A 16,310-nucleotide genomic window follows, 5' to 3' on the forward strand; every position below is an offset into this window, starting at 1 on the left:
AGGAGGGTAGGTACCTCATCGGGTCGTCAGGTGGGCACCCTTCTTCTTTGACGTTTCATTGATAAGCCCACGACATCTCCAGAGGGCTCAAGGGTGCTACCTGACATCCCAGATACACCACCTCAGTTGCATATCCTCCTGTCTTCATCTTGCAGCCCAGTTGTTGTCTTTCCTTTTAATCCAAATCCAATTACTGCTTTCTTCTGCTGCATTTGACAAGGACTTGATTGGTTGTTGGAGTAAATAACCCCTTACCCCCATCTTCTTCAATATAGTGGTCGTAGATGTAGCCACAAATCCCCTGCATCCCACTTCGACAGGGAAAATCTTGGTCTTCCAGCCGTTCTGGGCAGCTTCAGTTGCCAGTTTCTTTTTCCTCTCATAAGCTTTTTCAATACCATCTTCCCATGGTACTGTCAATTCCACAACATATGCCAGCTTGGCTGCTGTGGACCACAGGACCATGTCTGGCCGGAGTGTTGTAGCCGCAATGTCTAGAGGAAACACCAGATTTTTTTCCCCAAGTCCACATCCATTTTCCTATCCCAAGCAAACTGCAGAATGCTTACCTCCTTTGATGTGAAATGGTGCTCTGGAGGTTGGCCTGCTGGTCCAAATCATGTGATGTGAACATTTCTTGACAATGTTTGTGGGAGAAAATTTGTGCCGATTCGCCTCTGTTCCAAGACTGATGCCAGCTGTCTGAGAACTTGGTTATGCCGCCAAGTATACCGCACCTGGCTGAGGCTCGTGGTGCATCCTGTTAAAATGTACTTAGTGATCCAGGTGCTTGACAAAGAGAGTAAGTGGGGTCTTCTCCCACCACTGGATCAGGTTCTGGGATGTGGGTAGGAGGTCATAAGTGGCTCTGATGACAAAGCTAAGCCGACATCCCTCCATCTCCCAGATGTCATGCCAGCTGAGTTTCCTCTTTTTCAGGCTCTCCCAATTAGTCCATTGGCCCTGCTTGGCCATTGAGACAGCCCTGGCATGTCGCTCTGCCTCCTCCTGTCTTCTCACCACCTCTACCACAAGCTGTCTCTTCTGCATAGATGTTGCCTTGTGCCATTGAAGAGCCTTTGGGACAAGCCCAAGCCCAGCTCTCCCAAGTTGGACTTGGCCAACCAGATCCCTGAAGTGAAGAGCAGACTTAGCATTCTGTACGGCTTCAGATGGGGTCCACTTCCTCCCCGTTACCACATGGGGGGTGGGGGGAGCGCTGCTCGAATAACAGTATCTTCTGATTCAGTGAGGGTCATGACCAACCTTGCTTTGGTGCATTTGAATTCTTCCACAAGACTTGCAATTGGTAATTCTAATCTGCCGTTCCCATACAGTCCAACAGGACTTACCGTGGAAGTCCAAGCCACTGTTTCACATGTGTGCTGATCACTCTTTCAAGCTTTTCCACCTTGTTGATGGGGATTTCATACATTTGACCTTTGACAATAGAGATGCTTCTGCACTTGCTGGGCTTGATCTTCATCCTCGCCCATGTGATGTTTTGATGAAGCTTTTCCAGAAGTCTCTTGGTGCAGGGGACAGTTGACGTCAGTACTGTTATATTTTTACTGTGTCCATGGTCTAAATGGCAATAAACCAAAATTCAGAATTATATCATCCATATAGGCTCATATCGGTGGTAACCACTGACCAAACTGTAGCCGTTTTCCTCCCACAGCCCATTTTCAGGCTCTGATAATGAGCTTCATTGCCATAGTAAAGGCCAATGGGGAGATGGTGCACCCCACCATGATGCCTACTTCCAGTGGTTGCCAAGCTGTGGTGAAGACTGATGATGTGAAACAAACTTGCAGATCCAGGAAGTAGTGTTTTACCATATTTGTTATTGCTGCAGGCACCTGAAAGAATTCAAATGCAGTCCACAGGAGAGAATGAGGAACTGATGCATGGGCATTGGCCAGGTCGAGGAACAAGACATGCAGATCCTTTCCTTCTTTCTTAGCCATCTGGATTTAATGTCATATGATGCTGGTATGTTCAAGGCATCCTGAGAAGCCTGCTATGCCAGCCTTTTTGATTGACGTATCAAAGAAATAGTTTTGTTACAGTTACTTTGTAAGTCTTTGCGCCAACATGCTGAAAAAGATCTTGCCTTCTATGTTCAGAAGGTTTATTTGGCAAAACTGTTCAATAGTGGATGAATTCTTTTCTTTTGGGATCAAAACTATCCCCCCTCCCCCCAGCTCTTCTCCAGGGTTTGGGGACACTTGCTTTTCCCATGCATCCCTCATATTTCTCCAGAGAAATTTCAGAACGTCTGGGGTGTTCTTGTAGACACAATACAGAACACCGTTAGGGCCTGTCACTGATGCTGATCTTGCCTTCTTCACTGCCTCTTTCACCTCACTCAGCTTGGGAGAGCTGATGTTAAATTGATGTTGTGAGGTTGAGATTGGTGGAATGTCAGCTGGGACAAGTATTGGTTCATCTATTAGCTCTTCAGTGTGGATGGTTCTGAAATGTCTTTCAACCTCTTCTTTTGATAATTTCAAGGATCTGCTTTTCTCTTTTGTGAAAATGCCTTTCACATATTTAAAGGGATCTTTATAGAAGTCTGTTCTTGCTTTTTCCTTCTTTTTGCATCATTTCCTTAAATTCTCTGCTCTGCACAGCTTTGAAAGCCTCTGTTTTAGGTCTTCTTGAAGGAGGTTGATGCCCTCCCTTTCTTCTGCTGTTGCTTTTTTTCACGACTTCCTCAGGTCTCTTCGTTCTTTAACAAGTCGTTGGATTTCCCGGAGACAATGGGATTTGGAGTGGGGGGGGGGGGGGGGGGAGGAGGCACATCTTTCCTGCTGACTTGTTCCTTCACTCTTAATTTCTCCTTTCCATAGCTGTAAATCAGGTCGCTGTTGTTCTGTGGCAGCAGAATTAATATATAACAAATAAATAGTGGAAAAGGAGAATAAAATACTGAGGTAGTGTTCATGGACCATTCAAAAATCTGAGAGCACCGGGAACCATACCAGGCTGTGATGCAATCAGTTACAATGCACTCCACAGTATATCTGTAGAAATTTGCTAGAATCTTTGGTGACATACCAAATATTTGCAAACTCTACAGGAAATATCATATTTCATCTGGTTTTATCTTCATAACTGCATCAATATGGATTGACCTGACTCTGCTCCCCATAATGGACTATCAAAACAATATTGTGAAAGACTTTTCAAATCATAATTTAAAGTATTTTCTGACTTTGCATATCATGAGAAATCAAAGCAAAAGTTCCTGTTGTCAGGATTAATCCAACAACAGCATTACCTTGATAAAAGACAATCCCATGACACATGACACCCAAGGACATTTCCAGGAGTCCATCACCCCTCAATCAGGTCCCTGAACCAACATATATAACTTGACTCCCCATGACACTGAAATGATTCTACAACCTATGGACTCACTTTCAAGTACTTTGCAACTTATGTTTGCAGTATTATTTATTTATTACTTAGTTTTTCTTTTTGTATTTGTGCAATTTGCTCTCTTTTGCACATTTGTCTGTCTTTGTGTATAGTTTTCATTGATTCTAGGTGTTTTTTAAATTTACTTTGAATGCCTGCAGGATTATTTATCTCAGGGTAGTGCATGGCGACAGATACATACCTTGATAATAAATTTTCATTGAACCTTAAAAGGAAAGTTGAATTAGTGGTCCCTTTGAATCAGCAGGTCTCTAGAACTATTGCTCAGTTATAAGGGACCTCAGATGGATTTCACATTTGCTTCTTCAAAAAGGGATAATTTAATTGTTCAGTAACAGTTTCCTGGTGGTTTTCATAGATGCACAGCAGCTCACCAGTCACCAACCCAGTCACAGAAACAAGTTTCTCCTAAGTATCTGTGAGTTACAAGTATGTCAACAGCAAGACAATGTTACTGAATGTGCGAGGATCACATGCCTCAGCACAGTAGTCTCCATAATAAGAAAAAAAAGTGAAGATTATAGCCAACAAATTTAACTGCCACTTTTCAAAAATTAAAAAAAGCAATCAATAGCTTACGCATGAAAAGATAGGTGATTTGGACAATGCCTTTGCAAACACTCCTTATATACCTGTAACTCGTACGCTAAGGAAAACCTGTTTCTGTGGTGAGCTTGTTGTTGATCTTTAGCACCCACGAAAACCCCCACGAAGTAATCAACAAATGATGACTGTGAGCCTTACTGGCTTTTGATGAAATGACTTCTACCAAAAGGGCAGATCATTCATTCAAATGCAACTTGTGATGATAGCCTGCGTATTCTTTGTCTACAAGTTCCAAATCCATTACTTATGGCAGGTTGAACAAACTTCCTCTCAATCCAATGTCTCCCCAACTTGCTACAAAAGAAGTCTATTGATGACTTCATAATCTCACCATCTCTTCCCCTCCCTCAGTTTATTTTTCACTGAACTCTTCATTTATATCTGTCTGCCCCAGATGAACTATTCCCAAGTTCTCCTCTTTTTATGGGAGATTAGCTTATTCAAAACATTTCTTGGATTTAACCCAGGTACCATGTCCTGTTGGCCATCACTCTAAAATACCAGACATTACGTGAAGGACTCCACGACCAAAAATCATAGTACATCCTCCTTGTTTAAATTGATCATTGATAGGTTCTTGATTGGCCATCACAGGTTATGGGGAGAAGGCCAGGGTGCAGGGCTGAGGAGGGGGAAAATGTCAGTCCTCGAATGGTGTTGCAGACTCGATAGGTCAAATGGCCGAATTCTGCTTCTATGTCATATGGTCCTTTGATAACAGGCAAACTGTTCACTGAAAGTTTACTAAATTATTATTTGGATCGTACTCTTTTTGCAAATCTAAATAGCTTCATCTTCCACACGTGATAATACGACACACAAAATTAATGCATGGGAAATAAGCTGTTCTTGATAATTGGCACTGTTTGAAAACAATTGCAAAATCACTGTGAATAGAGTTTTTGTAATACCTAGTAAAAACAGCAATCCGTGCATTCAAGTAAACTATAAATTAGATATACATTAAACTGTAAAACAAGACGAATTTGTACTTGTGCTTAGAAACTTAACATGGGTTGTGAGCTATATACTTGTGTTCTTTAGTAAATAAGGCAATAATGTTGCCTTATCTATTCATCACAGACAATGATGTAAAGCACACCCACAATTCAATTTCACACAGTGTGACGCTGTTACACTCAGAGTCTCAGAGTTCAAATACTGGGTCCTCAGTAAGAAAGTTTGTACATCCCTCCTATATGCTATAGGTTTCCTCTGGGCGCTCAGGTTTCCTCCCACGGTCTAAAAGTAAACTGGTAAGTAGATCGTCAACTATCCTGTGATTAGTTTGGGGTTAAATAGGTGACTTGTTGGGTGGTGCAGCTCGGTGGGCTGGAAAGGTTCCACACTGTAATACTAAATAAATAAATCTAGAGAGCTATTCCAAATTCTGGTACTTGGTTTAGGTTGATGAAGTGTCTCCACTGCTCCTGAGGTGTACTTTATGTACAAGAATTTACTCCTTTATGCAGTGAGATCAGTCTAAACTTATTCTTCACTCACATTTATGTTTAGTGAATCAGGAACAAGCAATACAGTGACAACCAAGCATAACAGACACAGGGGATTGAACAGCATCTGTCAGAGGGAAAGGAACAGTTGATATCTTGGGTACAGTGGTATAGCCCAACATGATGGCTCTTTCCCTCCCTCCCAAAGATGCTGCTCGCCCCACTGAAATCCTCCAGCAGAGTTCCTGTTGCTCCAAATTCCAAAATCTGTAGTGTCTTCTATGTTCACAAGCAATGCAATTTCTGCTGTGAGATGAAGATTAAAATGTTAAATCTTAATAATTTACGATGCAGTTACTCCTGCTTATAACCATGTGAACTCAACTTTGAAATCTAATGAAACATTTTTGAACAGCCTTGAAAATACTGAAAATACCTGATCTGCAGAACGTAAAATTGTCACTGGAGGTTACCACAAACCAGGTCCTTAAACTGTATAAACTACTGCAAAACAGCCTAGCAAATACAGTAGATTCTGGTTAACTGGGCCATCGAATAATCTGGGCAGCAGCTTATTTGGGACTATTCTAAAAGAACAAAAACAAACTGAAAAAAATAACCAGGATTCCCTTCGTTTATTTAGGACACTACACCACATAATTGGGACAGGAAGCGTTGCCATACAGTTTCTAACTAGCGTCAGACATGTGCACTTGTGTAGCTGTTACACACTACACCATGCTTAGTATCACATACAAAATGCTAGAGGAACTCAGGCAGTATCTATGGAAAAAGAGTAGAGGTGCCATTTCAGGCCAAAACCCTTCAGCAGAACTAGGGTAGTAATCCAATCACAGACAGGAGAAAATCTGCAGATGCTGGAAATCCGAGCAACTCACACAAAATCCTGGAGCAATTCAGCAGGCCAGACAGCATCTATGGAAAAGAGAACAGTCCACATTTCGGGCTGTAACCCTGCAGCAGGAGGGTTAGCCAGTCATGCCAAAGGGTTTCAGCCCGAAACGTTGACTGTACTCTTTTTCCAAAGATGCTACCTGGCCTTCTGAGCTCCTCCAGCATTTTGCGTGTGTTGCTCAGATTACCAGCATTTGCAGATTTTCTCTTATTTACTATGCTTAGTGTGAATGGTTTTTAAATGGTATCATTGCATCTGTTTATGTTCAAAACGCAATGATTTTTGTTACTGATGCTGGCAAGAGTTAAGTAGCAAGACATTTTGCTCATTGCAGTTTCAAGCGTTCAGGCTTGGAGATTCCAGTAACAGCTGGGAGTGCAAATGAAATGATTTCACCCTTTCAACAATTTCGAAACTACAAAAAAAACTGAAGATATCAACAATAATCTTGAAAATTAAGACTTGGAGGACGCAATAAACAAAACCATTCTATGAAGGCAGTCCATTATCAGCACTTGGTATCTACGTTCATTCACAGTCAAAAAAAACACAGCTGTGTATACTAGATGAATTCCTCCATCGATATAGTTTATAGCATTGTAGGAGTATTGGTAGCGTTCTAATTTGTTCCGTATTTCATTTAAATACATAATTTGTTATTCACTTACCCTGTAGTTTGTCTTTTTCTTTATACCTTTTTAACTATTTCCATGAAACTTTGGCTAATTAGGGGCCACCACTTAAATGAGCCAAAATGTAATGGTCCCTGTGTCCCAGTTAACAAGAATCCACTGCACAGTGTTAACACATCATAATACCAATTTATTTTTCAAATCAAAATGACAAGGTTAACTTACTTGGAGCAATAAATAATCTTTGAAGCAATTAGCACAGAAGGTGAAGCATAAAGGATTCTTCTCCCTCTTTTCAAAAACATAAATCAACATTGGAGTTCTATATTATTGGTATTTTAGCCTCTCCATGAAACAATGCCAGTCTGGAGCACAGCGATGACAGAAACTGCAGTTTGTTCAATAGAGCAATATTTAAACCGAAGTTCAAAGCATAAAACCTACATGTTATTTAAATATCAATACACTCTCACCTTCTTTACGAGCATAAGCCTGGCTTGCTGCAATCACTTGGGGATGATCTGGGTTGTAACGGGTTCCTTCTGGGAAAATTACAAGGTAAGTCTGAAGAAGAAAATACATACTTATTAAAGCCCGTTCAATTTGAGATCAAAAGAGAAAATGTGTCAAACAGGTAGTGACAGATGCACAAGGGGAAGTCAATGGCTAAAAGATCAGTGAAAAGATCTGCTGGCTTTGGAGAAGATCAAAAGGAGGTTCACAGGAATTATTCCAGGAACGAGAGGGCTAATGCACGAGGGCTAATGTGCCTGTACTCGCTGTAGTCTGGTGGGGGGTGGAAAAATCTCAATGAAACCTATCTAATATTGAAAGGCCTAAATAGAGTGGGTGTGGAGAGGATATTTCCTACAGTGAGCAAGTCTAGGAGCAGAGGGCACACCCTCAGTGTAGAGGGACATACACTTAGCCAGAGAATAGTCAATCCGTAGAATTCATTGCCGTGGACAGCTATAGGGGCCAAGTCATTGTGTACATTTAAAGCTGAGGATGACAGGTTCTTGCTTAGTCAGGTCATCAAAGACTACGAGGAGAAGGCAGTAAGTGAAGTTGAGAGTGATAACAAATGACTATGATGGAATGGCAGAGCAAAGTCAAAGAGCCAAACAGCCTAAATCTGCTCCTACAGCTTATGGTCAAATGGAAAGAAGTCAGTTTTTATTGTCATTTTGACCACAACTGTTGGTACAGTACACAGTAAAAACAAGACAATGTTTTTCAGGACCATGGTGCTACATCAAACAGTACAAAAACTGCACTGAACTATATAAAAACAACACAGGAAAAAACTACACTAGACTACAGACCTACCCAGGACTGCTTAAAGTGCACAAAACAGTGCAGGCATTACAATAAATAATAAACAAGACAATAGGTACAGTAGAAGGCAGTAAGTTGGTGTCAGTCCAGGCTCTGGGTATTGAGGAGCCTGATAGCTTGGGAGAAGAAACTGTTACATAATCTGGTCGTGACAGCCCGAATGCTTCGGTGCCTTTTCCCAGATGGCAGGAGGGAGAAGAGTTTGTATGAGGGGTGCGTGGGGTCCTTCATAATGCTGTTTGCTTTGCGGATGCAACGTGTAGTGTAAATGTCTGTAATGACGGAAAGAGAGACCCCAATGATCTTCTCAGCTGACCTCACTATATGCTGCAGGGTCTTGCGATCCAAGGTGGTGCAATTTCCGAACCAGGCAGTGATGCAGCTGCACAGATTGCTCTCAATACAACCCCTGTAGAATGTGATGAGGATGGTGGGGGGGTGGGAAATTGACTTCCCTCAGCCTTTGCATAAAGTAGAGGCGCTACTGGGCTTTCTTTGCTATGGAGCTGCTGTTGAGGGACCAGGTGAGATTCTCCGCCAGGTGAACACCAAGAAATTTGGTGCTCTTAATAATCTCTACCGAGGAGCCGGCAATGTTCAGTGGAGAGTGGTCACTCCGTGCTCTCCTGAAGCCAACAACCATCTCTTTTGTTCACATTCAGAGACAGGTTGTTGGCTCTGCACCACCCTGGATCTTTCTGCACAGAAAGATCATCAATGGAAATTCCCACTACTGCCATTGTTCCTGTACCCCAAACTTATGATAACAAAAAATCACAGCAGCCTTTGTTCCCAGCAAATCAAGTACCTACCACATACATACCAAATGTTAGGGATAATAAGACTATAAAATCATAAGATTTAGGAGAGGAACCAGCCCATTCAGCCAAATAAGTGTGCTCCACTATTCCATCACAGCTAATTTACTACCCCTTGCAAACCATTCTCCTACCACCTTCCCAGAACATTTGACACCCTGACTAAGCAAGAACTTGTCAACCTCTGCTTTAAATATACCCAATGACTTAGTCTCTACAGCCGTCTATGGCAATGGATTTCACAGATCCACCACTCTGGCTACAGAAATTCCTCCTCATCTCCATTCTAAATGGATGTCCCTCTATTCTAAGGCTGTACCCACTGGTTCTAGACTCACCCACTATGGGAATCTTCACATCTAATCTATCTAAGCCTTTTAATATTCAATGAGATTCCCCTCAGCAAGCACAGGCCTAGAGCCATCGAACACTCCATATGTTAACTTTACCATTCCTGGAACATTCTCGTGAACCTGCTCTGGACACTTTCCAATGCGAGCACATCTTTTCTAAGAAAAGGGGCCCAAAACTGTTCACAATACTTTAAGTGCAGTCTGACTAACGCCAAATGAAGTATCAGCATTGCATTCTTGCTCTTACAGTGGCATGCAAAAGTTTGGGCATCCCAGTCAACATTTCTGCTACAGTGAATAGCTAAGCAAGTAAAAAATGACCTGATTTCCAAAAGGCATAAAGTTAAAGATGACACACTACTTTAATATTTTAAGCAATATTACCTTTTTATTTCTATCTTTTACAGTTTCAAAATAAGAAAAAGGAAAAGAGCCCGAAGCAAAAATTTGCGCACCCTGCATGGTCAGTACTTAGTAACACCCCCTTTGGCAAGCATCACAGCTTGCAAGCACTTTGTGTAGCCAGCTAAGAGTCTTTCAATTCTTGTTTGGGGGATTTTCGCTCATTTTTCCTTGCAAAAGGCTTATGGTTCTGTGAGATTCTTGGGCCGTCTTGCATGCACTGCTCTTTTGAGGTCTATCCAAAGATTTTCGATGATCTTCAGGTCGGGGAACTGTGAGGGCCATGGCAAAACCTTCAGCTTGCGCCTCTTGAGGTAGTCCACTGTGGATTTTCAGGTGTGTTTAGGATCATTATCCTGTTGTAGAAGCCACCCTCTTCAGCTTTTTTTTTTAAACAGGCGGTGTGATGTTTGCTTCCAGAATTTGCTGGTATTTAATTGAATTAATTGTTCCCTCTAGCAGTGAAATGTTCCCCTTGCCACTGGCTGCAACACAAGCCCAAAGCATGATCGATCCACCCCCGTGCTTAACAGTTGGAAAGGTGTTCTTTTCATGAAATTCTGCACCCTTTTTTTCTCCAAACATACCTTTGCTCATTGTGGCCAAAAAGTTCCACTTTAACTTCATCAGTCCACAGGTCTTGTTTCCAAAATGCATCAGGCTTGTTTAGATATTCCTTTGCAAACTTCTGATGCTGAATTTTGTGGTGAGGATGCAGGAGAGGTTTTCTTCTGATGACTCTTCCATGAAGGTCACATTTGTGCAGGTGTCACTGCACAGTACAACAGTGCACCACCACTCTAGAGTCTGCTAAATCTTCCTGAAGGTCTTTTGCAGTCAAACGGGGGTTTGATTTGCCTTTCTAGTAATCCTACGAGCAGTTCTCTTGGAAAGTTTCCTTGGTCTTCCAGACCTCAACTTGACCTCTAATGTCTCTGTTAACTGCTATTTCTTAATTACATTACGAACTGAGGAAACGGCTACTTGAAAACAACTGTGAACAAGCCATAGCCCTGAAAAGCTAATTAAGGTCCGAGACATTGGTAAAAGTTATCTGAGAGCTCAAATCTCTTGGGGTGCTCAAACATTTGCATGGTGCTCCTTTCCTTTTTTACCCACTCTAAAATTGTACAAAACAAAAATAATAGGGGACATCACATGATGACATAGGGTCGAGACGTTGGGATTCCAGCTCCCTCGCAAAAAGTAATGAAATAAGGTTTAAATGAAGAAGAATTAATATATATTAGAAACTACTTATAAGCAACTCAGGATTATCTTTTGATATGGTTTCTAAACTGAAACAGAAGAAAGCTACTACTTCGAAGACTGCGCAAATAGGCGGGGAAAAAGGCCTAGCCGTCTTGGCGAAGTCTCGGACTCAAGTTGGATCTTCTCCCGACGAAGTGCATGGCACTTCTGATAATGCAGGAAAAGTAGTTGCAGCAATGTCGGCGGTCTCTAAGAAGAAATGGCAAGAACAATGCATGCGCGAAAGTATGCATGAACAGATGTTAACAAAACTACAAGCTTCAACTACGGTTGGAAGTGAAATTGAAAGTGAGTCGGAAGTTGAAACAGACTCTTTGGGAAATCCAGAAGAAAAAGAAGAAAAGAAGGAAGAGATTAAAGGAGACATAAAAGGTATCCTGATATATATAATGAATGAATTAAAAGTTATAAGAACAGATATGGCGAATGAATTTAAAGCTATAAGAACAGATATAAGAAGCATACAGAATACACTTGATAATGTGGTGGAAGAACAAAAGAAGATGGATAATAAAGTTAAAGAGATGGAAGTAAAAATAGAAGAAAACACGGAAAGAATAGAAAAGATAGAATACGATAAGCTTGCCTGGACAACAGAAAGAAAACGGATGATGGAAAAAATGGATGCGCTTGAGAACTCCAGTAGACGAAATAATATTAAAATTGTTGGTCTTATGGAAGGTACAGAGGGAGAAAATTTTGGAAATGAAATAAGGAAGTCAAGTAATTGAAATTGAAAGAGTACATAGAGCTTTAAGACCACGACCTCAACAAGATCAAAATCCGAGATCAATTCTGATAAAATGTTTAAGGTATCAAGATAAAGAAATGATCTTGAAGGCAGCTACTCAAGGTGCTAAAAAGAGAAATGAGCCATTGATAGTAGAAGGGAAAAGAGTTTTTTTTAATCCAGATATAAGCTACGATCTGTTGAAGAGGTGGAAGGAATTTAATCCAGTGAAAAAATCTTTATGGGAAAAGGGTTATAAATTTTTATTGAGCTATTCAGCAGAATTGATAATTTTCCTGGATAATGGAGGAAGAGGATTCTTCGTTGACTACCGGAAAGCGGAGGAATTTGTACAAGAATTACCTGATGTCCATGAAGAGGACAAAAGAATTATAGAAATGAAATGGACTAATGATGAATTCTGAAACAAGGTTGGACCTGATGGACATTTGTAAGAAAACAAAACAGTCGAGGAGTATTAATTGAGAGTAGAGACATTAATTTTTTTTTTCTTTTCTTTATTAATATATTTTTCCCTTTTATTGCAGGGGAGCTGGGGGAGCTCCTGATTGATAGCTGCGAGTTACACATGTACAATCATGGCGATTGCCATGATCCGTAAAATAGGGGGGGGGGGGGGGGGGGATAATGTTGTGTTCTTTTTATTCGCAACATTAGTGGGGGTTTTTTTTGTTTTTTTTTCTTATATATTAGTTATCTTTTTTCTATTTTTCTTCTTCTTTGCCTGGATGATTGGGGAGAGACTCATAGCAACATGCAGAATTTTAAAGAATTCTCAAGGTACTATGAATGATTAATTTACTTAATTTTTTAAGTTTTAATGTTGATGGAATTAATGGACCTGTGAAAAGAAAAAGAGTTTTAACATATATTAAGAAAATGAAAGGAGATACAGCTTTTTTACAAGAAACACATTTAACAGAAACAGAACATCAGAAATTAAAGAGAGATTGGGTTGGAAATGTTATTGCAGCTTCATTTAATTCAAAATCAAGAGGAGTTGCAATTCTGGTTAATAAATCTTTACCAATTAAAATACAAAATGTAAAAATTGATTCTGGGGGGAGATATGTGATTATACATTGTCAAATTTTTTCAGAATTATGGACTTTTATGAACATTTATGCACCAAATGAAAATGATGCAAAATTTATACAAGTAGTTTTTTTGAACTTCGCTGATGCACATGATAAAATATTAATAGGTGGAGATTTTAATTTTTGTTTAGATCCAGTTCAGGATAGATCAACTAAAGGTGCTATAAAATCAAAAGTAACAAAACTAACTTCATCATTAATGAAAGATTTAAATCTGATTGATATATAGAGAAAAATTAATCCAAGAGAAAGAGATTACTCATTTTATTCAAACAGGCATAAAACTTACTCAAGGATTGATTTTTTTTACTATCAAAAAATATTCTAGAGTGAAAAGTGTGGAATATAAAGCAAGAATATTGTCACATCATTCCCCCTTGATAATGACAATGATAATGATGGATAAGGCGGTATCGATTTATAGATGGAGATTTAATTCAATTCTATTAAAACATCAAGATTTTTGTGATTTTATGAAAAAACTAATTCAATTTTTTTTGCATACAAATCTACATTCAGTTGAGGATAAAATTGTATTATGGGAAGCGATGAAAGCATATTTAAGGGGTCAGATTATAAGTTATACATCTAAAATTAAAAAGGAATATACAGCAGAAATAGATCAATTGGAAAAAAAGATAACAAAGTTAGAAAAAGAATCTCAAAGATACATGACAGAAGAAAAACGAAGACAACCTGTTAATAAAAAACTACAATACAATACACTCCAGACATATCGTACAGAAAAAGTAATTATGAGAACTAAACAGAAATATCATGAATTAGGTGAAAGATCGCATAAAATTCTTGCTTGGCAGTTGAAAACAGAACAGGTTTCTAAAACAATAAATGCAATTAGAACAAGTGTAAATAAGGTTACTTATAAGCCTTTAGAAATTAATGAAACTTTCAAAAATTTTTATACTGAACTATATCAATCAGAATCACAAAATAAGACTGCTGAGATAGATAAATTTTTATCACAAATAACCCTTCCAAAATTAAATTTGGAAGAACAGAAAGGATTAGATATGCCCTTTACATTAAAAGAGGTTGAAGAAGCTTTAGGATCACTTCAGAGTAATAAATCCCCAGGAGAAGATGGTTTTCCTCCTGAGTTTTATAAAAAATTTAAAGATTTATTAATTCCTCCTTTTATGGAATTAATATACCAAGTGGAAAGAATGCATAAACTCCCGCAATCTTTTTTAACAGCGATCATAACTGTATTGCCAAAAAAAGATAGAGACCCTTTAAAACCAACATCATACAGGCCTATTTCTTTGTTGAATACAGATTATAAAATACTAGCAAAAATTTTATCTAATAGAATATCCAAATATTTACCAAAATTAATACATATGGATCAAACAGGTTTTATTAAAAATAGACAATCAATGGATAATATAACTCGGTTACTTAGTATTATTCATCTGGCACAAAAAAGAGAGGAAATGTTGCTTTGGATGCAGAAAAAGCATTTGATAGATTGGAATGGGATTTTTTATTTAGGGTATTGGAAAAATATGAGTTAGGAAAATCTTTTATACAATGGATTAAAACTTTAAATACTAATCCTCAAGCTAAAGTAGTTACAAATGGTCAGATTTCAACACCATTTTGCTTAACAAGGTCAACAAGACAAGGCTGCCCATTATCACCTGCTTTATTTGTGTTGGCAATAGAACCATTAGCAGAATTAGTTAGAACAGATTCAGATATTGGGGGCTTTAAAGTTAATCAAGAAGAATATAAGATTAATTTATTTGCTGATGATGTTTTGATTTATTTAACAAACCCATTGCAATCCTTGCAAAGATTATCTTTTAGATTGGAAGAATATGGGAAAGTATCAGGCTATAAAGTAAATTGGAATAAAAGTGAAATTTTACCCCTCACCAAAGGAAATTACAATCAATGTCGATTCGCAACTCAATTTAGATGGTCAATGAATGGGATAAAATATTTAGGTATCAGAGTTGATAATGATGCAAAAAATTTATATGAACAAAATTATTTGCCATTATTAAAAAAATAAGAAGATCTTGATAAATGGATGACGTTACCAATAACATTAATAGGTAGAGTTAACACTGTAAAAATGAATATATTTCTTAGATTGCAATATTTATTTCAAAATTTACCAATACAATTACCTCAGAAGTTTTTTCAAGAACTGAATAAATATGTAAGGAAATTTCTTTGGAAAGGTAAGACGTCAAGAATATAATTGGAAAAATTGACATGTAAATTTGATCTAGGAGGGTTACAACTTCCAAATTTTAAGAATTATTATAAAGCAAATCAACTTAGATTAATTGCGTCTTTTTTTGATGAAGAAAAATCGGCATGGATTAAAATAGAATTGGATAATATAGGAGAAAATATACCAGAAGATTTTATATATAAATGGGAATCCAAATGGATACGGGAAAAAAAAGGAATCTCCTATATTAAGACACTTGATTGATTTATGGAATAAGGTAAATACAGATGATGAGATAGAGAAATCTTTATTAGCAAAAAGAACTTTAATCCAAAATAGGCTTATTCCTTTTACAATGGACAATAAACTTATACATAATTGGTTCCAAAAGGGGATTAAATATATAGGTGACTGTTTCGAAGGAGGTATATTGATGTCATTTGATCAATTAAAAATAAATATAAAATATCAAGTAACACTCTTTTCTGTTATTTTCAATTAAGAGCCTATTTATGAGAAAAGCTGGGACAAACAATGTTGATGCCAAAACCTAGTGAAATAGAAATATTGATTCAGAAAGGAAGAATTAAAAAATTTACATCTTGTATGTATAATTTGATTCAAAAGCAAATAATTAAATTAGGAATTCATAAATCAAGACAAAAATGGGAATCTGATTTGAATGTTAAAATCGATGGGAAAAACTGGTCAAGATTATGTTTTGATAGTATGAGAAATACAATAAATGTTCGACTTAGATTAATACAACATAATTATTTACATCAATTATATATAACACCATAGAAAATAAATAGATTAAATTCAAATATGTCTGACCAATGTTTTCGATGTAATCAAGAAATTGGTATCTTTTTACATTCTACTTGGTCTTGTTTTAAAATTCAGCCATTTTGGATAAATTTAAGACTTTTATTGGAACAAATTACTGGAGTACAACTTCCACATAGTCCACTATTATTTTTATTAGGAGACACTGAAGGGACAATACCGAAAATTAAAT

General features: G+C 38.1%; 1 protein-coding gene across 1 annotated transcript in view; it reads right to left on the minus strand.

Moving 5' to 3' along the window:
- The window catches only part of agpat5 (1-acylglycerol-3-phosphate O-acyltransferase 5 (lysophosphatidic acid acyltransferase, epsilon)), a 147,573-nt gene that overhangs the window by 81,394 nt on the left and 49,869 nt on the right, over positions 1-16,310 (minus strand). The window contains exon 5 of the mRNA XM_059982040.1: positions 7,526-7,616. Coding sequence (XP_059838023.1) covers positions 7,526-7,616 — 91 coding nt within the window. The remainder of the gene's footprint in view (positions 1-7,525; positions 7,617-16,310) is intronic.

The sequence above is a fragment of the Hypanus sabinus genome, chromosome 10 (genome assembly GCF_030144855.1).
Source record: "Hypanus sabinus isolate sHypSab1 chromosome 10, sHypSab1.hap1, whole genome shotgun sequence".
Classification (NCBI taxonomy): domain Eukaryota; kingdom Metazoa; phylum Chordata; class Chondrichthyes; order Myliobatiformes; family Dasyatidae; genus Hypanus; species Hypanus sabinus.